Source organism: Camarhynchus parvulus, chromosome 2, assembly GCF_901933205.1.
Source record: "Camarhynchus parvulus chromosome 2, STF_HiC, whole genome shotgun sequence".
NCBI lineage: Eukaryota > Metazoa > Chordata > Aves > Passeriformes > Thraupidae > Camarhynchus > Camarhynchus parvulus.
In genome coordinates this window covers 35,897,681-35,919,209 of record NC_044572.1, presented here as the reverse complement: position 1 = coordinate 35,919,209, position 21,529 = coordinate 35,897,681, and the positions used below count along the sequence as shown (strand labels likewise).

Below are 21,529 nucleotides of genomic sequence, written 5' to 3'. Positions count from 1 at the left end.
TTTATGCTCTTATAAATTCTGTGAGTCAGCCATTAGACATAATGGGATTAGTGAGAGGATACAAAAAGCTTCACCATCCATGCTCTCAAAAAGAAATGCAGAAATCTTGACTCCACAGAAGCATTAAATTGTCATTATCAGAGCTTTTCAATCAATGCAAAGCAGCTTATACTTTACAACATTTGGCACTGGAGCCTTGAGTACCCAAAATTACACATTTGTTTTGTGAACTGAAAAGGCCCAGCATAAGCAAGCTAAGGTTATCATCTGCAGCCCTGTTTTTGGAAGCATAATTACAACCTTCATGTTGTTATAAAACAGGAAAATAAAAACTGATAATAAGCAGCACAACTATTTCTGAAGAAACTGTCCAAGCTATTCACTGTATTTTCCATGAATGCTTTGTTTTCAGTTTTTATGACAGGCTAACAGCTACACAATCAGTAACTATTTCAATTATCTCAAAAAACCAGGATCTACAATTACTATAATTTATTCAACATGGCAAAAACCATTACCTGGGCTATTTGCAATATTAAATTGCAATGAATGATGTATGTTTTCCCTTAGATCTCTTCACGACCAAACTATATCCATTTATTACTTAAATAAAGACAGTTCTATTCTGCAGAGACTGATAATGAAAGTAAGCAATACTGTAGAAAGCCAGAGGCAATAATGGAAACAGTGAGACACTGTGTGTTATCACAATTTAAATACTGCATTTGTGTTGCCAACTCTGAAATTTACTGTTTTAACACACATTATAACAATCTACCACTAAGATTGAGAAAGTTGTTGGAAGTCTAAGCAGCTACATACCTCACACCTCGATGATCTTTACAAATCTGGGGGCAGCATTAATTCATACAGCTTCCAGAGTGCTTAGCTACTTGAGCTAGATCAAAGTTGCAGGAGCTATACCTACTATCTCTAATCCACTTACTGGAAAAACACACCCTTAATGCAAAAATCAACACAAGCAACTGTCTTTAACAGTTCTTTTCCTGCTGGAGCACCAGGTTGAGTCCAACATTCACTTTAGCTATCAGAAAAGATCTAATAACTTTAAAATTTTAAAAATTTAATGGTAACTTTATTTTAATATGAGCATTTGAAAGGAAACTTTGTCAAATGCTTTTGAAAATCTAACCAGACTGATCTGCTGTGTCTACATGCTTTTTGACATCAAAGAACTCCAAGGGATTAATGAGCCCTTCATTTTATAAAAGCTGTATTGACTCTTCCTCAACATGACACATCTCTCCATGTTTCCTCTAATTTTCTTCTTCAAGACAGTTTCTACCCATTTTCACAGTACAGATGTCAGCCTGTCTGATCTGTAACTTCATCATCTTCCCTGGAAATCTCTTAAAACACTGGTATCACACTAACAACTTTGATAGTCAGTTTCAAGTGAGAGAATACACACAACAATTAGCAGTTTTGATACATCAACTCTTGAGATCTTTCAGAACTCATAAATTAGTATCTCCTCTTTCTGGTGTATTATTTTCCCAGTCTTTTGCCTTTCCTATGTAATATCTTCTGTCAGCATTTCACTTACAGATGAATTCTGCAATTAGTCTTTCATAAAGAAGCGTTTCATGTGAAACCTTGATCTCTACAGGTATATGGATGCAAAAACTAATTAAGTGTTGTGGCTTTGCCTCTTTAGGTGGGGCTTTCTTTTAAATATGGATCAGCTAGTGAACTTACATAATCTTTGACTGACTTCTGTCACTGCTTTTTTCAGAAAAGAGGTTACTGTTATTTTTAAGTCTGTGCAGATCATTTTAGGAATTCTTCGCTGTCAGTTTTCTTTTATTTCTTATTTAACCATGGCAGGGTTAAATATGGATCCTGTCTTCCCCATCTGCACATGACTACAGCTATTTGGAAGATGTCTTATTTTCATGAGAACCTCCTCCATGTTGTTCTCCCCAAGTGTTTTTTGATAAGTGGTACATATTTACTTCAAACTCTCCAGGCGGTATCTTTAGTGTCTGTGATGTCTGTTCTTTTGACTACTTCTTTTATCTTTTTGTTTTGTTTTATGTAGTTATGCTCTCAAGTATAAAAGCAAGGAATAATAGCTTTTCAACCTTCTGTGCAAAGCATTAAATTCTCTTCTTCATGAGCCAGATAATGCTTAGAGGTAAATTGTAACACGGAACACTCATGGAACTCAACTTCAAAGTCATGGGCTCAAGGACAACATTCTGAACCACCTGGGCTCAGAACACAGCTATCATCGTTTATGCCAGTCACATACTCCTCAGGAAAGGTACTATATGGATAAACCTGAATTTTCTTCAAGTGCACAATGCAAGTGATGAGCAGATGTTATCACATGATTTAAAATCATGTGATATCCAAAGACTGGGTTCTACTACAGGAGGCTGGTGACATTGAACTCAGCCTCCTCTGACCCAACCAGAAACTGAATATTTAGGCCTGTGCACGAGTTGAAGCAACATATTCACTCAGTTTTAGGAGAGAATTATCAGCACTGCATCCAGCATTTTTGATTGCTCCAGAAGTTTGCAACCTCAAAGGGTAATTTGGGGAACAAAGTCTTCTCAGCTGAATAACTCTGACACATTAGTAGGCTGAGCTGAAATAGAAAAGCCTTGCTCTATTTGTTTCTCAAGATACAAATCTATAATCACAGCATGACTGTAAACCTCCTCACTGTATTTGCACATTTACCATAACCAAGGACCTACATCAACAACAGGAAACTAATACAGATTTTATGAGCTAAATGTAACTCAAAACAAATCTGCTAATCACTCTTCCTTAGGTCCTGTGAAAGAGGCAATGGATATACCCTTGGCTTCCTTCAGAATTATGGAGTTCAATCCAACATGCCCAATAAAGCTCTGCTCAAATAATCTATATTAATATCAAGGTAAGTTTTAAAAGTGAAGGATATTTAAAATTTTAAGCAGTAGCTGAAGTTTGAGAGGACTACTAACATTTAACCAAAACCTTGACAATCAGTCCCTTTTAGATAGGCTTTTAATAGCCCTATCAGTATCAGACCAGTCTGTAACTCTACCAGCTATAGTGTCAAATATTCTGCTTTCCAGTTCAAGCTCAAAATATAGCCTATCTTATTTAGCTTATGTCATTGCTGAAATTTCCAGCCCTGTAACATGAAGTTAACTTCTGCATGACTGCACCTGCAATCTGCTGTATTGAGTCAGTAGCTGGAAAGAGCCAAGAATAAGGTAACCGGATTTAAGCTTACTACAGCACTGCTCATCCCCAGTGATATGGTGTTTTCCAATTTAATAGCGTCACTCTCTTTTAATATTTCTCATTTTCATTATCTCTCAACCCCCAGCACCAATAAACACAACCTGCTTTCATGTCCTTCCCTAGGGTATGTATACAAAATCTATTCACCTTGTCTGATTTCATTTAAATAAAATACAGACTTATACCACTTTCTGTAGACATTCTGAATTACAAAATCACCTCAAAAGAAAAAAAAATTCAAAACCACCCCAAAAACTGGAAAAAAAAAATGGAACTAACAGCATTATCTAATTAGGATTTAATAACATCTAATCCTAATTACTGTAGCAGCATTACTGATTTTTCACACAGGTACAGTTGTCTGCCTGTTCTGTATTAGTTTTTCTCTTAGAAGTAAATGCCTGCTTGCAAAGTTCAGAAAACGCTATCCTCGGCAAATGGGACACTTCATCCTCCACTAAGGCAAACAGAGACAGTCAAGTTCTCAACAGTATCTGGCTTTATATGTATGGTACTCTAGCATATCTCTGAAGTGCTCTTATACTCATCACTGAATAATGCTGCAGACTGAGGGTGAGATAATTTATTTTTTCTCTTGCCATAGTATAACTTTTAAGGTTTACTTACTGTTTATCTGAAGGGTTATAAGACATTTTTAAAAACATGCAATGGTGTGGAAGAGGCACTTGCCTTAACTCCAAGCTTCAGTCTGCAGCACTGATCAGTGATGGGTGTGATGACACCAACAGAGTGCATGCTGAAGTATCACATAAAGGAAGCTGAAGTTCATGAACAAGAGGGAAAAATAAAACATTATTAAACAGTGAAAAGATGGTAGGGTGAAAAATACTCAGGAGCATGGAGAAGTTAAAGAAAAATACACCTGCAATTTTTGCCTTTCTCAAAAATTCCTAGATATATTTGGTTTTTATTATCCAGAAATGATACTCCAGTTCCTATAACATGGATTTTTCAACCCATGACTAGTACTAACAGCTCCTCCATTAAGTGAATGCAGATAATTTAAGAAAGCACTATGTGCTACTTGTTTAAAGATAAAAACCCCAAATATCTACTGACACACTATTTTATTATAATTTACCTCACTGTTTCTTTAAAAAAAACTACGTATACACTGAAGATACTTTTTCCTTTCTATTGGCCCTGCAGTATTGCACTTATTTGCAATTATTTCAAGGTGGACTGACTGTCCTGCTGTTAAGGTCTTGCCTCCATTCCCACTTGACAGAGCAACAAGGAGTTCTTCTTGCACTCCCAATGTAAAAAATTCTGAATAATTAAAATCTTAATTACCTTCTATGTTTATTATCATTTTATAGAAAAGAGAGTATTTCTGACACGTAAGAATCCCTTCATTAGCTAAAAAAAAATCATAAACCTGAAACAATCACACTTTGAGAATGCCATTACATGTGCCACATTGAGAGGGCACACAAGGTGGTGACAGCCTATGCATGCATTTATGATATACCAATCCAGGTTTGTTTCATAAACATTGAAATCTATTTTTTTTATCCACATGATTTCATACAGTACCTGACACGCTGGAAGTACAGAGTTACATCATTCTGACCTGTACTGAGGCCTAAGCCAGCAGAAAGTAAGACAAGTAAGTAATCATTACTTTGTCAGTACATCTGCCCTTTCTCAATTCGGCATGAAGAACTCTCATTATTAAGCAGAATTTTACACCCACGTATTAATGAATCGTGACAAAAATATCCCAAGTCAAAACTAATGAGGTAAGATTTGTCCTTTTGAGGGCTCATTATATTAATACACACCAAAATCATACAACCCCTTCCCCCCAATCTATAAAACTGTCAGACTCTAAACATCTGCCCTATGGCAAATACCCATATATGACCTAAACACTCACATTTCTTCTTCTCTCATTGAGGAAAGGATGATACAGATGTCTCCCACTATTTCACAATGTCCTTTCAGAAATAAGAGCACAGGAATATATCTCCCATGGCTGACTTCCTTTTCCAGCATACCCTACAGATTTTAATTGCCTACAATCTTTTGTCAAACTGAACACAGTATTGGCAAAAGCCAAATGTCACAAATTTAAATGCATCTCATTATTTTAACTTATAACTTATATTTTATTAAAATAACCTTAAATTTACTTACCTTCAATAACATTTAGAGCTAGAAGCACTATCATACTCTTTCTTTGAAATAGAGTACTTCCATTTTAGGGACAAGAAGATGGACAAATGCTTTTTTTGCCAGTAAATATTCTATTACTTTTACATGTATAAGTGAAGTATAGATTTCTCAAGTACAGAAATATTCAAATCATGTATAGAGTATAATATGTGTGGGGGAAAAAACATATGTGAGAGCCAAAGAGCAAGGCAAACTTAGATTGTAAAGATTTCTGGAGTCACCTTTGTCTAAGTGATATTTTAAAAAATGTATTCCAGATTTAGAACTATGATTTTAAGTACCTAGAATAGCTTAGTCACTACCAAGCAGCATCACCACATCAGAACAAACTGCAGGTAAAGACATCTCCAGCAAGAAAACAGAACTTCTTTACTTGTTGCAGCTGTAATCCCAACAGTCGAACTTGTTTACATCCTAATTACAGCGATATCCTGTAAGCCACCACTAAGAGGATATGCACTATCTTCTTGTAGCTCTGCTATCACTGCAACCAGATTTTGTGTCATCTACGGCACCACTGAACTACACAAACTCTGCCTACATTGCTAATTATCAATGAGTGGTTTTTTCACTTTGGTATAGCATAATCCTAAAGCTACCTTTTCTTTAGAAAGCAGTTTACAAGATACATACGAAACTGGGATACTGGTTAATTTTTGTCCTTTTTTTTTTCTGGCAAGTGCTGCCAGGTGAGGTTTCTCATTTTAGCACACAAAATTATTATGAAATTATCATCACATGAAAGAAAACATTAAATAAATGAATAAATAAACAGTTACATTCTGCCAGATTACTTCAATGGAAGTAAGGAGTACATATCAAATCACACTCTTCTGGATCTTTTTTCCACATTTCAAATTAATGCAAAGCCAATGTAAATCAGTATTTATTGGTGTGTTAGTTCTTCTTTCTTTTTTTCCTGCAACATGTTTAATTTCCAGTCTCTAAAGACACAATTTATGTATTTACTGAAACATAATGTCTGAAATTAACGTTACAGACGCTTACATGTGTAAAAATGGCTAATCAAATGACATCTGTAAGAAAGATAGAGAAAAGGAAAATAAAAGAGCATGTATAAAATTTTACATGCCAAGGTGCTTATAAAACTACAATGCCTAAAAGCAGCGCCTGACATTCTTGTATTCGATGTTGAGCCAAAGCCAAAATAAACCAAGGTCCTCCAAGTGAAAAATGTAAAGCAGTAAGAGGTTTATAGATACAAAGTAAGTTTCAAACTACTGTAAAACAGGTAAATCAATACATTCTCTTCTTCATGTTAAATCCTCTTGACAATAACCACTTTACCTTCTGAAGCATACAAGCACGTGTTTGCATGCAGTATATCAATAATCTCTATGTTTTACTCTGTATGAAAACACTACCATTGCTGTACATTCGTGGGAATAACTCAAGCACAAGTAATGAAGCACGAAATAGGAAGTCACAGGTTAAAACAGGAAGTCACAGGTTTTAAAACAAGCATGGTATAGTATATTAAATATACATTTAAAAAGTCTTTCAAACAGACAATATAAGACAACCACAAAAAACTACTCACCATTTCATATGCTGTTACAATCTTTTTCAAGACCTCTGGAACAATCCCTTGGAGCTCCATAGTTGGATACTGATCATTGAGATTCACTACTACCAAGGGTGTATTATCAGGCCCAACCAAGTGCATAGACACAGCCAAAATGCACTGCATAAGATTTGCTACAGGAGAGAGGCCACATAATTCTTTGAATGAAACTACTGCATTCTGCAAAAAGGAAAGAAAGAGTTTCCTTTACAGTTAAATATGAAATTTAAAGTCTTGTCATTTCAGGATAAAATACTTCACTGTTAGACTTGAGCTACAATGGTTGTGCTACAATTACCACAGCTTTTCCCTGAAGAACTGGCATTTTCGACACCAACCAATATTACACATACATTTTACAGAAATGTTAAAACTTCAAGGAATGCAGTACATGCCACAGAAAAAAAACATCTATTTAGAACAAGTATATCTCCTCTCTATCATGGCTAACATTAACTATGGAAATAAACAGATTCTAAAACATGGTGGTATATATTTTGAAAATTTTCAAGACATTTTTAAATGCCACCAAGAGAAAAAAAAAAATAGATGCTGAATGTCCCAATTAAGGAAAGTGAAGCAAAAGGAGGAATTCAGCACATTTGTAACTTTAAACATACCTGAACTACAGTCCAGACATGCTGTGGATCTGCAGGCTTCCATATGGTGTGATTCACAAACCCAGCACTCCACTATTGAAGTATTCCTATCATAGAGCCACACTTAAGTGAATTTTTTAAGGTGCCTTAACTTAAATACTGATTCTGTACCTTTCCCTAAGACTTTTTAAGTCATATTTTATACCCAGTATGGTAGAATATAATTCCATAAGTTTAAACTTGAAGAAAGTTTACAGCATTGAAAATACAGTGTGACTCCAAGTAGCTACAGACATTCCATGATGGGAATATTGTCAGCACCGTATAGAATTTAGGATTTTTGTACCAAATGGGAACTGGTGATCTATGGCAGGTCTGGAGTTTGTGTTCCTGTAGGAAATAAAAATGAATATATGGTATATTTAAGTTACAAATGTGCTCAGTGCTCCTTTCTCTCATGTTGCACCCAGGCAGAGTTTCAGATACAAATTTTCACTTTCATCCAAACCACTTTCCATCTTGATGGCATGGTAAGACTCATTTGTGGACATGTCTCCTAGAAAGACATAATGCCAACCTTAACTCAAACAGGAATCAAATGTGAAATATTTTGCTCTCCCTTTATCAGACAAAATACCAAAGCAGACTTCCAAATTTGTATGCACAGCATATTCATGAAAAATTATGTGAACACAAAATTGCACCTACCCAGCCGCTTAGAGTGTACTTTCAGTAAATATCCAGGAAACAGAAATGTCTTTTATCAACTGATGTACACTTCAATGACACAATAATTACACAGCTCAAGAGACAGACACTGGGAAATCCATTCAAACAGATTTCGCTCAAGATAAGTACATGGCTTTTTGGCTTGAGATAAGCCATTACGAACAACCATTTTACAGAAAGGTTAGCAAGGACCCAGGGACTGTATATATTCATTAATGACAGGAGGACAGGACTAATATGTACTACTACTGTAACTCCTGCCTTTGGACTTCCAATTTAATATACAGAGACTATTCCTCATACTGTTAAGTAACTTAAACATGAAACATCACAACCAGATCAATCACCCATATTATACTTTTATCAGTGATTAATATGTTAGAAGTTATGACATCAGCTTTTGTCACGGTAATATAGGAACAAAAAGATTCAAAAGAGGCAATTCTTATACAGATTTAGAGAAACTATTAAACTCGCTGCTGCAAATTTTCTTTTTTTCCTCTTATTCCATCTTATATTAAAAAATCAAACTAACCAACTTTGCCCTTTATAATCTGGCTTCTGAGGATACATTGGTCATAAAAACCATTACAATTTATAAAACAAAATTTCAGTAATACAAAAATTAAATAAATCTCACATTCCCTGGCATAAATTGATACTTATTTTAATTGAGTGCTATATTTGCTTTTATTAGCTGTAAAAACTTAGTTACATAGAGTTTAAATGGTGCACATTATATAATCTGTTAGCAAAGTTAAGAAAAATTAATCTTCCCTCATGTGCTTAAAACACCTTCTTGATAGCATTTTGAGATAATGATAAATTTAGTTGATAGCACATCTTTCAAACTGACAGAATAAAATACATAAAATACCTTTTAATATCTCATGTTCAAAGAAGCCCCACTGTAGAGTCTGTTTTCAATTATATGATTACACTGTGCATACTGCAGCATGCACATTGGAAAGTTTAATGTAGCTAGACAAAATTCTATGTTTTCACTGCTTCCTCAACTCAGCTCTTCCTTGAAAAGTATCTTAAAATACAGTACTCTTCATTCTACAGAATTCTAACCTTCAGTAGGCTAACTACAGGTAAAGTTCATTTTACATGGATCCTGTAATTTGAAACATTTATGAGTCAAAGTATCAGCCTTGTATTTTGTAAATTATCTTTTAGAAGAGCAAATTTATATACCAAGTGGAATGGGAGAGCTGCATAATGATGTACTAATTTCTTATTTCATATAAAATTAGCTCTAAAATTATATTACTATTAGAATATTTTTAACATAAGATTATTAATGAAGGAAATTTATATACACTGATGTGCCTTTCAAATTCAGAATCAGGTCTCAGACATTTCCTTTAATCTCTTTTCCTTCAACACTGTATAACATCAAGAGGATTTGATAGGTCAGTCCATTTGAAATGATGATTCTTAATTTTGTTGATCAATACTAGTATTCCATCAGAAGTTAAAAAATAAAGTTTTATTAAATTAAATGTAACTTTAAAACTCAATTTTAATACATTTCTAAAAGGGGTTATGTACCTGGAATCTCCAAGTGACACATTTTTAAGTGACATCTCTTGGCTTCCACAAAACAAAGCACCTCAGACTGCACTTTTTCCCTAAATTCAATGTGTTTACTAATATGACATCTAAAGTAGGACAACTTCTTCTAGAAGATGCCTTCTAACACCTCAGTGCTAATGCCATGTATTTCTAACATAAGTAGGAAGAATCATGGAAAGCAAACGGATCTTTCTTGAAAGTACTGCCTTCTATTTGGGACTAAAGGAAAAACATAACTTAGGTGAAACTATGCTAAGCATTCTTAGACGTACAAATAAGGTCTCTGATAAGCATTAAAGTCTCCCTTCTCTATCTGTTGTATAGTCCTCCCACATTTCTACTTAATTTTTTAAAACTAAACTATTGCCATACTTTCTTTTAGTGTATTTCTAATATTCCTTCAACAATACAGGATAAAGATTGAGTTCTGGAGTCATATTTCCACTTCACATTCACGAAAATACACATGTGCATTCAAAGTTGCATCAGTAGACAGTTCACCTAACATGCTCCTCTGACATGATCCATTCTTAGAGCTGTTCAGAATTAGACTGAAATAGTTCAACATACAAGACACTTCAAAAAGCAGGTATTCCATATGCATCATAATACAAAGGTACACACATGAACCAATAAATTGATTATAAAACTGTACCTGCATATTTTCTCTCAAATCCGTAGCATCCCGAATAGGTTGGAGGGCATTCTTGAATACTTCATCTATTGTTTTAATCCATAATGTTCTCATAGAAGCATATTCCCTTGATTTCTTGCCCTTCCTCACAGAGAGGCCCCTCTTATGAGGTTTCCCACCACCCCTTCGATTAGTAATGGCCACATGCACAAACAAGGAAGCATGAGCTAAACTTTCACCAGTCAACGACTGCAGAGGAACGTGCCGATAACCAGTCTGGAGACACTCAAAGGGAATAGTGTACTGCCCAATAAACTCGTCCCCAATGTAATCATCATCCAGCACTACAAAACGCACCATAGCTAGCTCTGGTAAATTTATTTGAAATTCAAAGCTTTCGTCGAAAATTGGATTATCCCCGTTCTGATGCATAGTTTTCGTCCTTTGCTCAGCACAGTCAGCAGGGATTCCATGTATTTCGACATAGACATAAGGATCCACAACATCACCTTTGGCACCTGATCCTTTGGGTTTAGGGAAGTTTTGCCCACTAATGATTTTAATATGAAGCAGCTGAGGTGAAACTCCAGGCACGGTGTCTTTTGTATTCGCGCTAAAGAAGGAAACTTCTTCTCTCATGATAGCAGGACGAAGGACGTAGCCACAGTTTCCATTTTGTCGAAACCAACCTATGTTAAGGTCCATCATTAAGCCAGGGGTTTGAAAGTTCATTGCTACTATCTGACAACCACATTTCCAAAAGTCCTGGGGATTCATATTACTAGAGTCAATCCTCATAGGACTGGGGAAAACCCTCGCAAGAAAACGTTTGTTATAATTTACAAAGTCTCCTGGGTTTTCATTGGCATACTTGCTAGCAAGCACTTCATTAAAAGAGCACACTTCCCAGTACTTCTGGAGCTGAAATGAAACTTGAAACTCTTTGAACTGAACTGATTTACATATGCTTACCAGCTCAGAGAGATCTTTGCAGAGCTGGAATCGTTTCCCTGTAATTGAGTTTTGCTGTTCTACCCCCTCTTTCGCCACCCTCTGTGACATTTCTGCTCCTTCATCTTCATCTGTAACATCTCCCTCTAGTCCAGAACAATTAGCAGAAAGCTTCTTTGCTTTAATTAGTATTTTCCCTTTAAGTGATTCCGGTGATGGTAGATACGACTCTTCAATGTTTGGAGACTGCGTATGCAGTTTGTCCCCCAAAATTTTCTTCATGTGCTGTACCATCACTTTCTGCTGCTTAATAGAACAATGATTTTCTAAACACAAAATAAGAGGGTATTCTGAAGCAAAAAAGGCATACTTGTTAATAATGTCAATCACGCTACGGAAGACAATTTGTGATGTCATTGTATGCCCTGTGTAAATCACGGGCTCATTATCTGGACCATCCCATACGTCCAGTTCAACACTTCGACAACCCATTTTTAGAGCACGAATGTAACCCGTGATGTCAGAAGGCCCTCGAAACTGATCCTCTATCAAGTATGTATTATGAGATGAATTTATAAAATAATGAGATAAAGGCTGTTTCATATCTTGACAAACTTTTTTATGCTCTGGATCAAATATGTGGCAGTCTGGTGAAGTAAGGTAATTCGTAAACCCATCTATAGAAAGACAACCCTTTTCCTGGCCCTCTTTGGCTGGCTCGTATTTCTGAATAATTTCAAGGCTTATTTCTTCTGTGACTTGTGCCATACCCTGCTCTGCTTCCAAAAACATCATGAGGTCCTTGGTATCTAGAAATTCTTTATTGCTTGAAAACTGAACTAACAGGAAATAGATTTCAGGTCTGGTACAAAGCTCATGAAAAACTTCAATAAATTCTTCTTTTGTTACTTCAGTACCAGCTTTTTCCCTGGATCTATGTAACTCCTTGAATTTTAATTCAATTTTATTAGTTTTCAAACCAGGGTTTAAGTCTTTTATAAATTGTACAGCATTACATAGGGGTATGTGTCCCAAATTATCTACATCTGATTCACTGAACATTTGTGAAAGCCACGAAGTCCGCATGTTATCTTGAGTAGTTCCTAACATATCTAGAGTATGTTTTCCATAAGAAATCAGGTATCTCAAGCCAGTAACCCAAATATTTGCAACATCCGCTGAGTTAGCAACCAGATCTAGTGACTCATAATTTTCTCCATATATAATTGAAAACGCACAATCTTCCGATATCTGGTCATATATTCCATTGCTGCGAAAAATATCCGTATTTTTTCCTGTTCTTACTTCTTTGATTGACTTGATATCAATCTTTGCTTTCTCAGAATCCTTTTTGGAAGGTTCCCAGCGTAGAGACTGCATATCAGCATCCAGGAGGAAGTAGCGGTGGTACACCCTGGAGTTGGATCGGACCTTCTTGAGCTCGGAGCCTTCCACCATGGCGTTGATGCAGTCGCTGGCGCTGCTGATCTTCTTCTCCGTGGGCATGCTGCTGAACGACACAGTCTTCTTCCTTTCTCGCTTCTGCTTCGTACCATCCTGGTAAACAAGGTGGGGAGGGGGGAGAAAAATATAATGTGTCAGTGTGAGTTTGCTCAGCATTGAAATAGGCTTCAACTTAAAGCTGGAAGCTCATCAAGCAGTTCAATAAAGCATGTGTGATGACCATTAAGGTGGAAATTCTTACTGGCACCATCACAGAATACTAATAATGCCTTAATAGTTGATCTTGCTTCTATAAGTAATCTTCCAGGGTTAATTTTTAGTACTTTTGATGGACACAAAATTTTAAAAAATGAGTTTTGAATGCTAGCAAAATAATAATGCTGTATTATTGCATACATATATGTGCATTTTATTTTATGAGTTGTACCCTACTTAGAGAGAGAACAGGTTCTAAAGTCAAGGCAGTAGGAAGCAAGCTTTTCTCTGAGTCCATATGCAGTCCTATACATACTTGCCAAACTTGTCAGTACAGAATGTAATGCTTTAATACCATGCTGACGGCGTCCTTGGACCACAGAAATATTAATATACAATTAACTACATAAAATCCATAGGACACAGTCCTAACTACATAAAATCCATAGGACATGGCCCTAATCTAAGCATACAAGACTTACGAAGCACTTCTTCATGCAAAGCTCCCTTCACCAGAGCACCCATCCATGTTCTTCCCACAGCACTCACACATCCCTCCCCTTAGCAGGAAAATACCTATGGCAGTCTAAAGAAGCTGCATTGAAACACAAGGAACTGGACTGGAGCAGATGCAGATGCAGCTCTGCAGTTTCTGAGCTTCAGAAAATACAGGAGTGACTCAGACAGGAACCTCTGAGACAGTTTAATTTAACTGTTTCCAAAGAACCTTCATGTCATTAGAAAGAACTTGAATAGATGACCTGGTCAGGAAGGGAAGCAAAAGTGATTCACCAGTGCTCTTAAAGCAATTAGATAACCCAGAGATCTTACTTTACTAGAGAAAACTTGGGCATATAAGGATATATAAGCATAAAAAAGAGGGGGAAGGTAATTTAGCTACCTTTACTGTACCTATTTGTATTAATTAAAGCAAGTGCAAATAAGTCAGCAACACATGACTTAAGTACAATCAATTTCATAAGAACTGAATTTTAGAAACTAGTGTGCTTTCATTATCTGCGTTTTCTGAGACTGAAAAATGCTAGGATTTTTCTTTTGAAAGCAACGTGTCTTGAGGAGCTAACTTTTAGTCTGAAATAACACTTGCACTAAAATATTTTTATATTAGATACCTTAATTAGAAGTGTTCTTCTTATAAACTAGCACAGTGCAAAAAATTACTTTTCCAGCTTTACTAAAAAAAAAAATTATGTTCCCCGAAACAGTTTTCCATTTGACGTATGTTCCAGTGCAAATCAGCATTGCTTAAATGGCAGAAAGGAAAGTGAAAGAAAACTTTTAACGATTGCTACGCTGAACAGATGTTCAGATAAAAACCACCCATTACAAAATGCATTTCCAGCTCAGTACACATGTGCTGTATGTGTTGAATTTCATTAAATTAAAATGCAGAGTCCTGGTTTTGTAATTTAATTTACAAGCATCTGAAAAGTCTTTCACTGAAAACAATGATTAGTAAAGTGAGCAGCCTTAATATTTTATGTTCTCTGTTTGAGAAAATTAATCAACCATACTATTCTTGCACCTTTAATGACAGCAGAATTTGCTTTGTTCAAGTTCTCAAGAGACCAGTAAAAGTGAATAACCCTGCAGAGGACTGTTTTACTTCCAACTGCAGATCAAACACCTGCAATGGATACTGCACAGGGTTGACTCTCAGAATCTCATTACATGTAGTTTAAGCATAAGGACTGTTTCCAAACAACAGCAAATTTCCTTAACTTTAAAAAAAAAGAAATGTGATTTTTGTTCACAGAGATTTTTGTTCTATTTTAAGCCTAGCTTGTTTGTCTACCAATTTATATCTCCTAACCTGAAAAAGTGGCAAAGGACAGTCCCACATAAGCGAGCAATGACATTCCTGCCTGATACTTCAGGGCATGGAATTAAGCATTTTGAAACTCCTTAATGCTCTAGATTTCTCAGTCACAGACCTGGGGGAGGAATACTGTTGATTGAGAGACAGCTGACACCAGAACCATCAAGGCCTGGCAAATATTGCCTTACCTGACCATGATCAGAAGAAAGGTCTACACCTTTCTCTATGATCAGGACTGTATCACTGAACCACAAAGGAAAAAAAATATTTTCTATTTCTTGATGCCATCTGATGTAAAGAAGCCCATCTCCAGGCAGTTCAATTGCCACCTCTGGTTACTGAAAGCTTGAATTGGAGTTCATGCATGTGGATCAGAGGAGCAATTCAATATATCACCTGCAAAATCATTTTGCCTGCCTGCCAGATGAATTCGCAGCCAGTTCAGCAGTACTCTTCATTTTTGTAAGGCAAAGGAGTCTAGCCACTCAGATTATTTTTATAAAGCCAGCACCAGAGTGTGAATTGCTGTGAAAACATTCTGAGCTCCAGAACACCCTTCCTAAGTTTTTGCTTCTCCAGAGATCAATAATCCTGAACTACCAGATTGCCTGTACAAGTCTCCATCCTGACTGAGACATGGAAGTCATAATCAATCTCTGCGTGATCAGAGTAACTTCAAGGATATTTTATCAAAGACACTGTTGAGAAGAATTCACCTGCCTGAATTACCCACCTGCCTGAAAAGACACAGAAAATAAACTCTCACTCCACAAGCTGAGCATGCAATTGCATACAGCATGCACAAACTGTGTGAAACTCATTTGTGAGCCTCGGCAATATAGTCTGGCATGGAGGAGACAGATTTATTCTGCTCTAAGATGTGGAGGATTTCACCCCAAAAGTGAGGTGGCATTCATGAACTGGGTCAGGTCTCTCACGGCATTAGGTCTGCCTTGAATCAAAAAGAATGGCACATCAGAAAACTGCATCTGAACAAACAGGAGTGATTTCTTGGCACTCATAAAACTTACAGGGTTCTTGCTGTTCAACATGCTGGAAGTGACACTGACTCTACAGTGCAGATGCATAATTCAGTCCAAGGCAGCAGCTACAGCTTTGGCGCTGAAACAACTTTCAGTCTTCCTAGGATCTCTCACACAATGAAGAACCATGTCTATCTACAGTTTATAGCATGTCCTGTCATCATTGCAGGATTTCCCCTAAAGACTGCCTGTGCTCCATATGACTTAATCACTGAAACCAGAACAACTACCTCATCCACGCATCTCCTAACACTATTCATGCCCCAGCCAAGGTCACCTGCAAGGTGTTTTGAGGAATAGAGGAGACCACAGATAAAACTGTTTCAAAACATTGCTCATAACCACTACAAGCAACTACACAAAGAGTTTAGTTTATTCAGAAGTTCCTAGAGACAGAAAGCAAAGCATCTAGCAGTTTAAAAAACAGAAATAATCCCAGCTGTCACCTGTGGCCCTTAAGAGACAGAGACAGCTGGAGAAAATGGATTAAAAGCACAAGGAGGGAAGAATATATCCATGATAACTTTTTTTATTCCTCTCAAGGTACCAACAAAGAAATAGCTGTGTGACTAAGACAGCACTAGCTACAAAATAGAATTCTGGAGACAACAGAGAATCTTGAATCAGACATTGAGAGAGATGCACACTATTCCTGAACTGCAGTGCTTTTAATTTATGCAACTTTATGACAAAATTACTTAAAAGGCAGCTCCAATAACCACTGGTACTGATAGGGGCAGAGTTCAAACAGAGATTTGATAATGTAACAGATCAGAATGATAGAGGAAATGATGAGTAGTGTATGGTTTGTAAATATCTCCCAGAGGAAAGGAAGCAGAGAGAGAACTTTATGACCTGTAAATGCCCAGATGAATCATGCCCCAGAAGCAGCACTTAAAAAATATTTAAACACCAAGCTGCCAAGATGTTTAGGTACCACTTGGTCCAATGAAATTAAGAACACAGCTCAAGGCAGGGGCTTGCCAACCCCCTCAAAGCAGCACATGTGGGGCTGGAGCACAATGCAGGACACTCCTTCCACCTGCCAGTACAGAACAATCCTCACACTGGCCCATGCAAACTTTGGAGATGGGTGCCTGTGATCCTGCCCCTCTCCACGACTAAAGACACCTGCTCTTTTCAGACCAGAGCACTTCAAACAGACAAGACAACAATAACAAGAGGAAGTGACACAATGACAGATTTTTAGAGCACTTGTCTGGGAAGTGAAAGTCCCTGATGTCACAAAACAAACATTTCACTTGGTGACCCTGAATGCAAAATTTAGTCCATGTAGCAAGGACCTGAACACGGAACTTTTTCCTCTCAATACACACCTCCCCAGGTGACAGGTCCTACTGCTACTTGTTTGTGCTCTAACCATAAAGAATTTCCATTCATTTTTATATACCAGAGGTTCACCAAAGCATGGAAGGCAGCTCCATGCTCATCTTGAGAGCACATGGCTGAGCACTCCAAGATGCCCAGGCAGAGGAGACAGAGCCCAGCCCCTCTACCAGCAGCTGAGTGCTCTGCCAGCCAAGCAATTAGGTAAGAAACAAGAGCACAAAACAAGAACACAAAACACACCCCCTGAAGTGCAGCACCTCCCTGCAGGATTTCTGATTGCCAAGGGATGCTGAGAAAACTCACACACCTTGAGGCAATGATGGTACAAAGTCTGTAGGAGCTACAACCCCAAGAATGCCTACTTAGTTCATCCCAAGCAGGCTTAGAAACAAGATCAATGTGAACCATTCAGCCTAGAAAGGTCTGCACAGAGGTGTAGTAATAAGAGTGCAATCACATACAGCATCTCAAGAGCTTTCAATTTTTTTTTTTTTTTTTTGCATACAAGTTCTGAATTGAGTGGCATGCTTGTGAAGCTGAAGGCCAGTGGTGTGCCAATACTCTGAGCAATTACAGGTGAGCAGGTGAGAAGAAAGGCCAGACCTAAGTTTGGTAATTTTAATTTTTATCAAATTACACCAATATTTCATATAATACAGTGTGAAAGCTATTTTAGATGCAATTTAATGTACATCTGTAGCCAACAGTTTCAGTAAAATTCAATACTTTATGATGAGAACAGGCAGCCTGATGATCTACATAATGAACACAGAGTGCACTACTCTTCTGACACGATGCAACTCATTGATGACTTTTTTTTGCAGTAGATGTGATACTTATGTAGCCAATTTGAGTACAAGACCTGCCTGTTTTCATCAAATGCAATTCAGCAGTAATTGCAAAACAGCTTGAAGACATAATGTATAACAAGCCTACTTCAGGAAGTGGTAAGTTAAAAAAACCACAATTGATGCTTTGTTTATTTAATTAAGATTCTTAAACATTTTTCTTCAAAACAAAAACCTTGAAATTTACAGATTTTCTTCATACTTAAGGAAGCATGTCTATACATAATTAAGTCTACTCAAAGGAAAAAAGCACATCTTTAAGTTAGTACTTTAAAATACTAATTTTTAATGCATTTTGTTAAAAGTATTATAATATCTGTTCTTTAACTTGTTCTTTTCCAAGGTTCCACCTGTGGCTTTAGAGACATAAATGCTGGTGTACATGAGCAAATGAGCTACAAAAGCAATGTCAATATCATATCATCTTTATAAATATTTTTAGGAAAAAAATATTTAGGGTTTTCTTTGAAAAAAACTACCTGTAACTGAAACAGCAATGATGAACAGGACCACTTGTTTTTGGCAACACGTACAAAAAAATAAGTCATACTATGTATAGTTTAACTATGCACAGCTGCCAACTCATTCTACAACATAGAATGCAGCATGATAAAAAGCTAAGCAAGTTTTTGTGTAAAAGAGACAGTAGGAAAAAAGGAAGGAAAATATCCGGTAACTGAATTTAGCACTGATTTCAAAAGTTACATGCAGTTAAAGGCAGAGTGGGAATCTTTGGAAGAATGCAGGAAAAAAAGGGAGAAAAGAGCTGGGAGGAGGAAGGAGAGAGGTGGTGGTGCAGAAAAGGCACTTCACCATCCTTGTCCTCAATGCCCCCTCTCTCAGCCTAATTCTCCTGGAATCAACAACTCAGCAAAAGAATCTGCTGACAGCCACCACTCAGCCCTTCTCTTCCAGCCAAGCATCCTCTCTTGCTCTCCATCTGCCATTACCAGGAGATTCTCACTAACCCAGTGACCCGGATTCAGCAAAAGGCACGTCCCTTTTAATCCTCTTCCACAGCTGCCCAAAGCTTCCAGAGCATGTGGAAACCAGAACAAGACAAAACTCTCCAAGCCATCAGCAGCTCAGCTGACAGGATCCCAAACCATTCAGAAATGGCACCTGTTAAATCAGCCTGTGTCCAACACACTCAGCAGCCACTGTTTAACTGCACACAGCTCCCAGTAGTCATATGTAAAACAAACCAGAGTCCTCAAATGAAACAACAGCTATCTGAGGAGAGACAAAACATCAGCTATTGGGAAAACACAAGTCCTCCCACTTGTCCTGAATCACTGTATTTGTGCTCAGCATTTAAATATTTCCCCAAAAGCCCAGTACTCATGACATATCTGTTGTTCACAGAAATCTTTGAAGAAGAACATATTTATCTTATGTGTGGCAGGTTGACCCCAGCCAGACTCAGTTACACCAGTTATAAATAATAACAAGGAACAAAACTATGATTAGTTGTGATTAGTTGAATAAGTAACAATTTCCGGGTTGATTTTTTTGTTGTTGTTTTTTGTTTTTTTGGGAGGGTTTTTTTAATTTGCTTTTTTTGGGGGGTTTTGGGTTTTTTTGTTGGTTTGGTTTGGTTTTGGGTTTTTTTTTAGTAAACGAATTCTGTGATTAAAGGAATATGGACATAGGTGCTCAATATTCAAACAAAAATGACCTATATTATTTCAGATGAGCAAACTGCATGGTTCATGATAGAGTTAAACCAATTCTCTCTTCAGCCCCTCTTCCAAACATTAATTTTCTGTCCTGTCTCTTCCTCCTCCTGCCCCAGTTGCATTCTCCCTTCTCCCCAGTGCAGCTCCTCAGGCCCTCATTAGCAGTTGTCTAACACAAAGTAAGTTAATTTACCTCACTACCTCAGGAAACAAAAAATCTATTTTCTTCCAAATTAGTTTTCTGCAATTTTAGTGAGCTGAAACAATTGTCCATGTGACCAGCTAAGTATCAGAGCTGGTTCAAATTAACCACTTAAAGCAAGGAACCGATTAAAAATGGAAGGAAAGAACAGAATCACTCACTTTTATCAATAAATTAATTCAATTAAAATCAATGTAGTTGAAACTCTTCCATTGAAATCTGATCCTACATGAACTGACAGTAGAGTTTTATGTCATTAGCTTCTGTGGTGGACTTGATAACCTTAAAGGTCTTTTCCAACATAATTCTGTTAAGGGAAAACAAAATCTCTCTTCTAGGTCCACCTCACAGAGTACAGCCACAGTTTCAGAAATACATAAAACATAAAGGCAAGCTATAGAAAAGAACTGCCAACATCATAAAATAACAGAATTTAGGTTCTCAGGCTCTTGGGCTCATTTTGTTCTGCCTCATTTCAAGAAAAGAGGACACCAGAAAATTTATGATTCAATGACATGAGAGAGATCACTTTCACACTACCTGTTAGAAAGAGCAGAGAAAAACAGTAGCCTGTGCTGGCCTTGTTGCTGTTATTGCAGCAATTTAACTCAAAAGACTGTGACTGAGACAAGCCAGGAAATAACAGGATATGGTTTTGCAAATAGAGTCTAGACCAAAGGCTTTCTCTGCAAAACTTCCTACAGAAGAGCTTATTTAGTCATTTGATCAGCTTACCAAGAGTAAAGAAACCATCTTTTAATATGTTTTTTATGTTGCTGTCTCAAGTATCCTCAGGTTTTTCATTATTCAAGTGCTCTCACAGGATGTCACAGGGGAGCTTTCCCTGTACTCCATGGCACAGATAAAGATTCACAGAATATTCTGAGTTGGAAGGGACCCACAAGGATCATCAAGTCCAAGGCAGACACTTCTTCCACAAATATTCCAAAGACACCCACAGACATGATGCTGTTGCTCCCTTTTCACTCAGCTGTAACATATATCCACTCCATATTCTTTTGAAGAGAAACTAAACAATCTGACATTGCCTACTCTGCTGAAAATAAAGGACTTGGAGCTGCTTTTACTACATTTGACTTTGACCTAAACTTTAAAAAGTCTGTGGCATTCTGCAGTCCCATGATGCCATTTATGTTTGCACTCTAGTAGCAATTACTAGGATACACCATTCTAGGATTCTGTCATTTTATAACATAACTTTATAATTTAATTATATTGTACTATGTATGACATTATAATTCTATAATACATTGTTGTATTATACAAATAAAATATTTCTGAACATTAAAACACAGTAGCAAAACCAAACTTCAAACAGCATTGAGGCATTCTTTCTTGTATG

The 21,529-nt window shown here is 36.9% G+C and overlaps 1 protein-coding gene across 2 annotated transcripts in view; it reads right to left on the bottom strand.

The window, feature by feature from the left end:
• Positions 1-21,529, bottom strand: part of PLCL2 (phospholipase C like 2) — a 100,189-nt gene that overhangs the window by 32,104 nt on the left and 46,556 nt on the right. For both annotated transcript variants that reach the window (XM_030966080.1, XM_030966069.1), the window contains exons 3-4: positions 10,616-13,102; positions 7,028-7,231 (exon numbers count right to left, since the gene is read on the bottom strand). In XM_030966080.1, the coding sequence (XP_030821940.1) occupies positions 7,028-7,231; positions 10,616-13,102 (2,691 nt within the window). The remainder of the gene's footprint in view (positions 1-7,027; positions 7,232-10,615; positions 13,103-21,529) is intronic.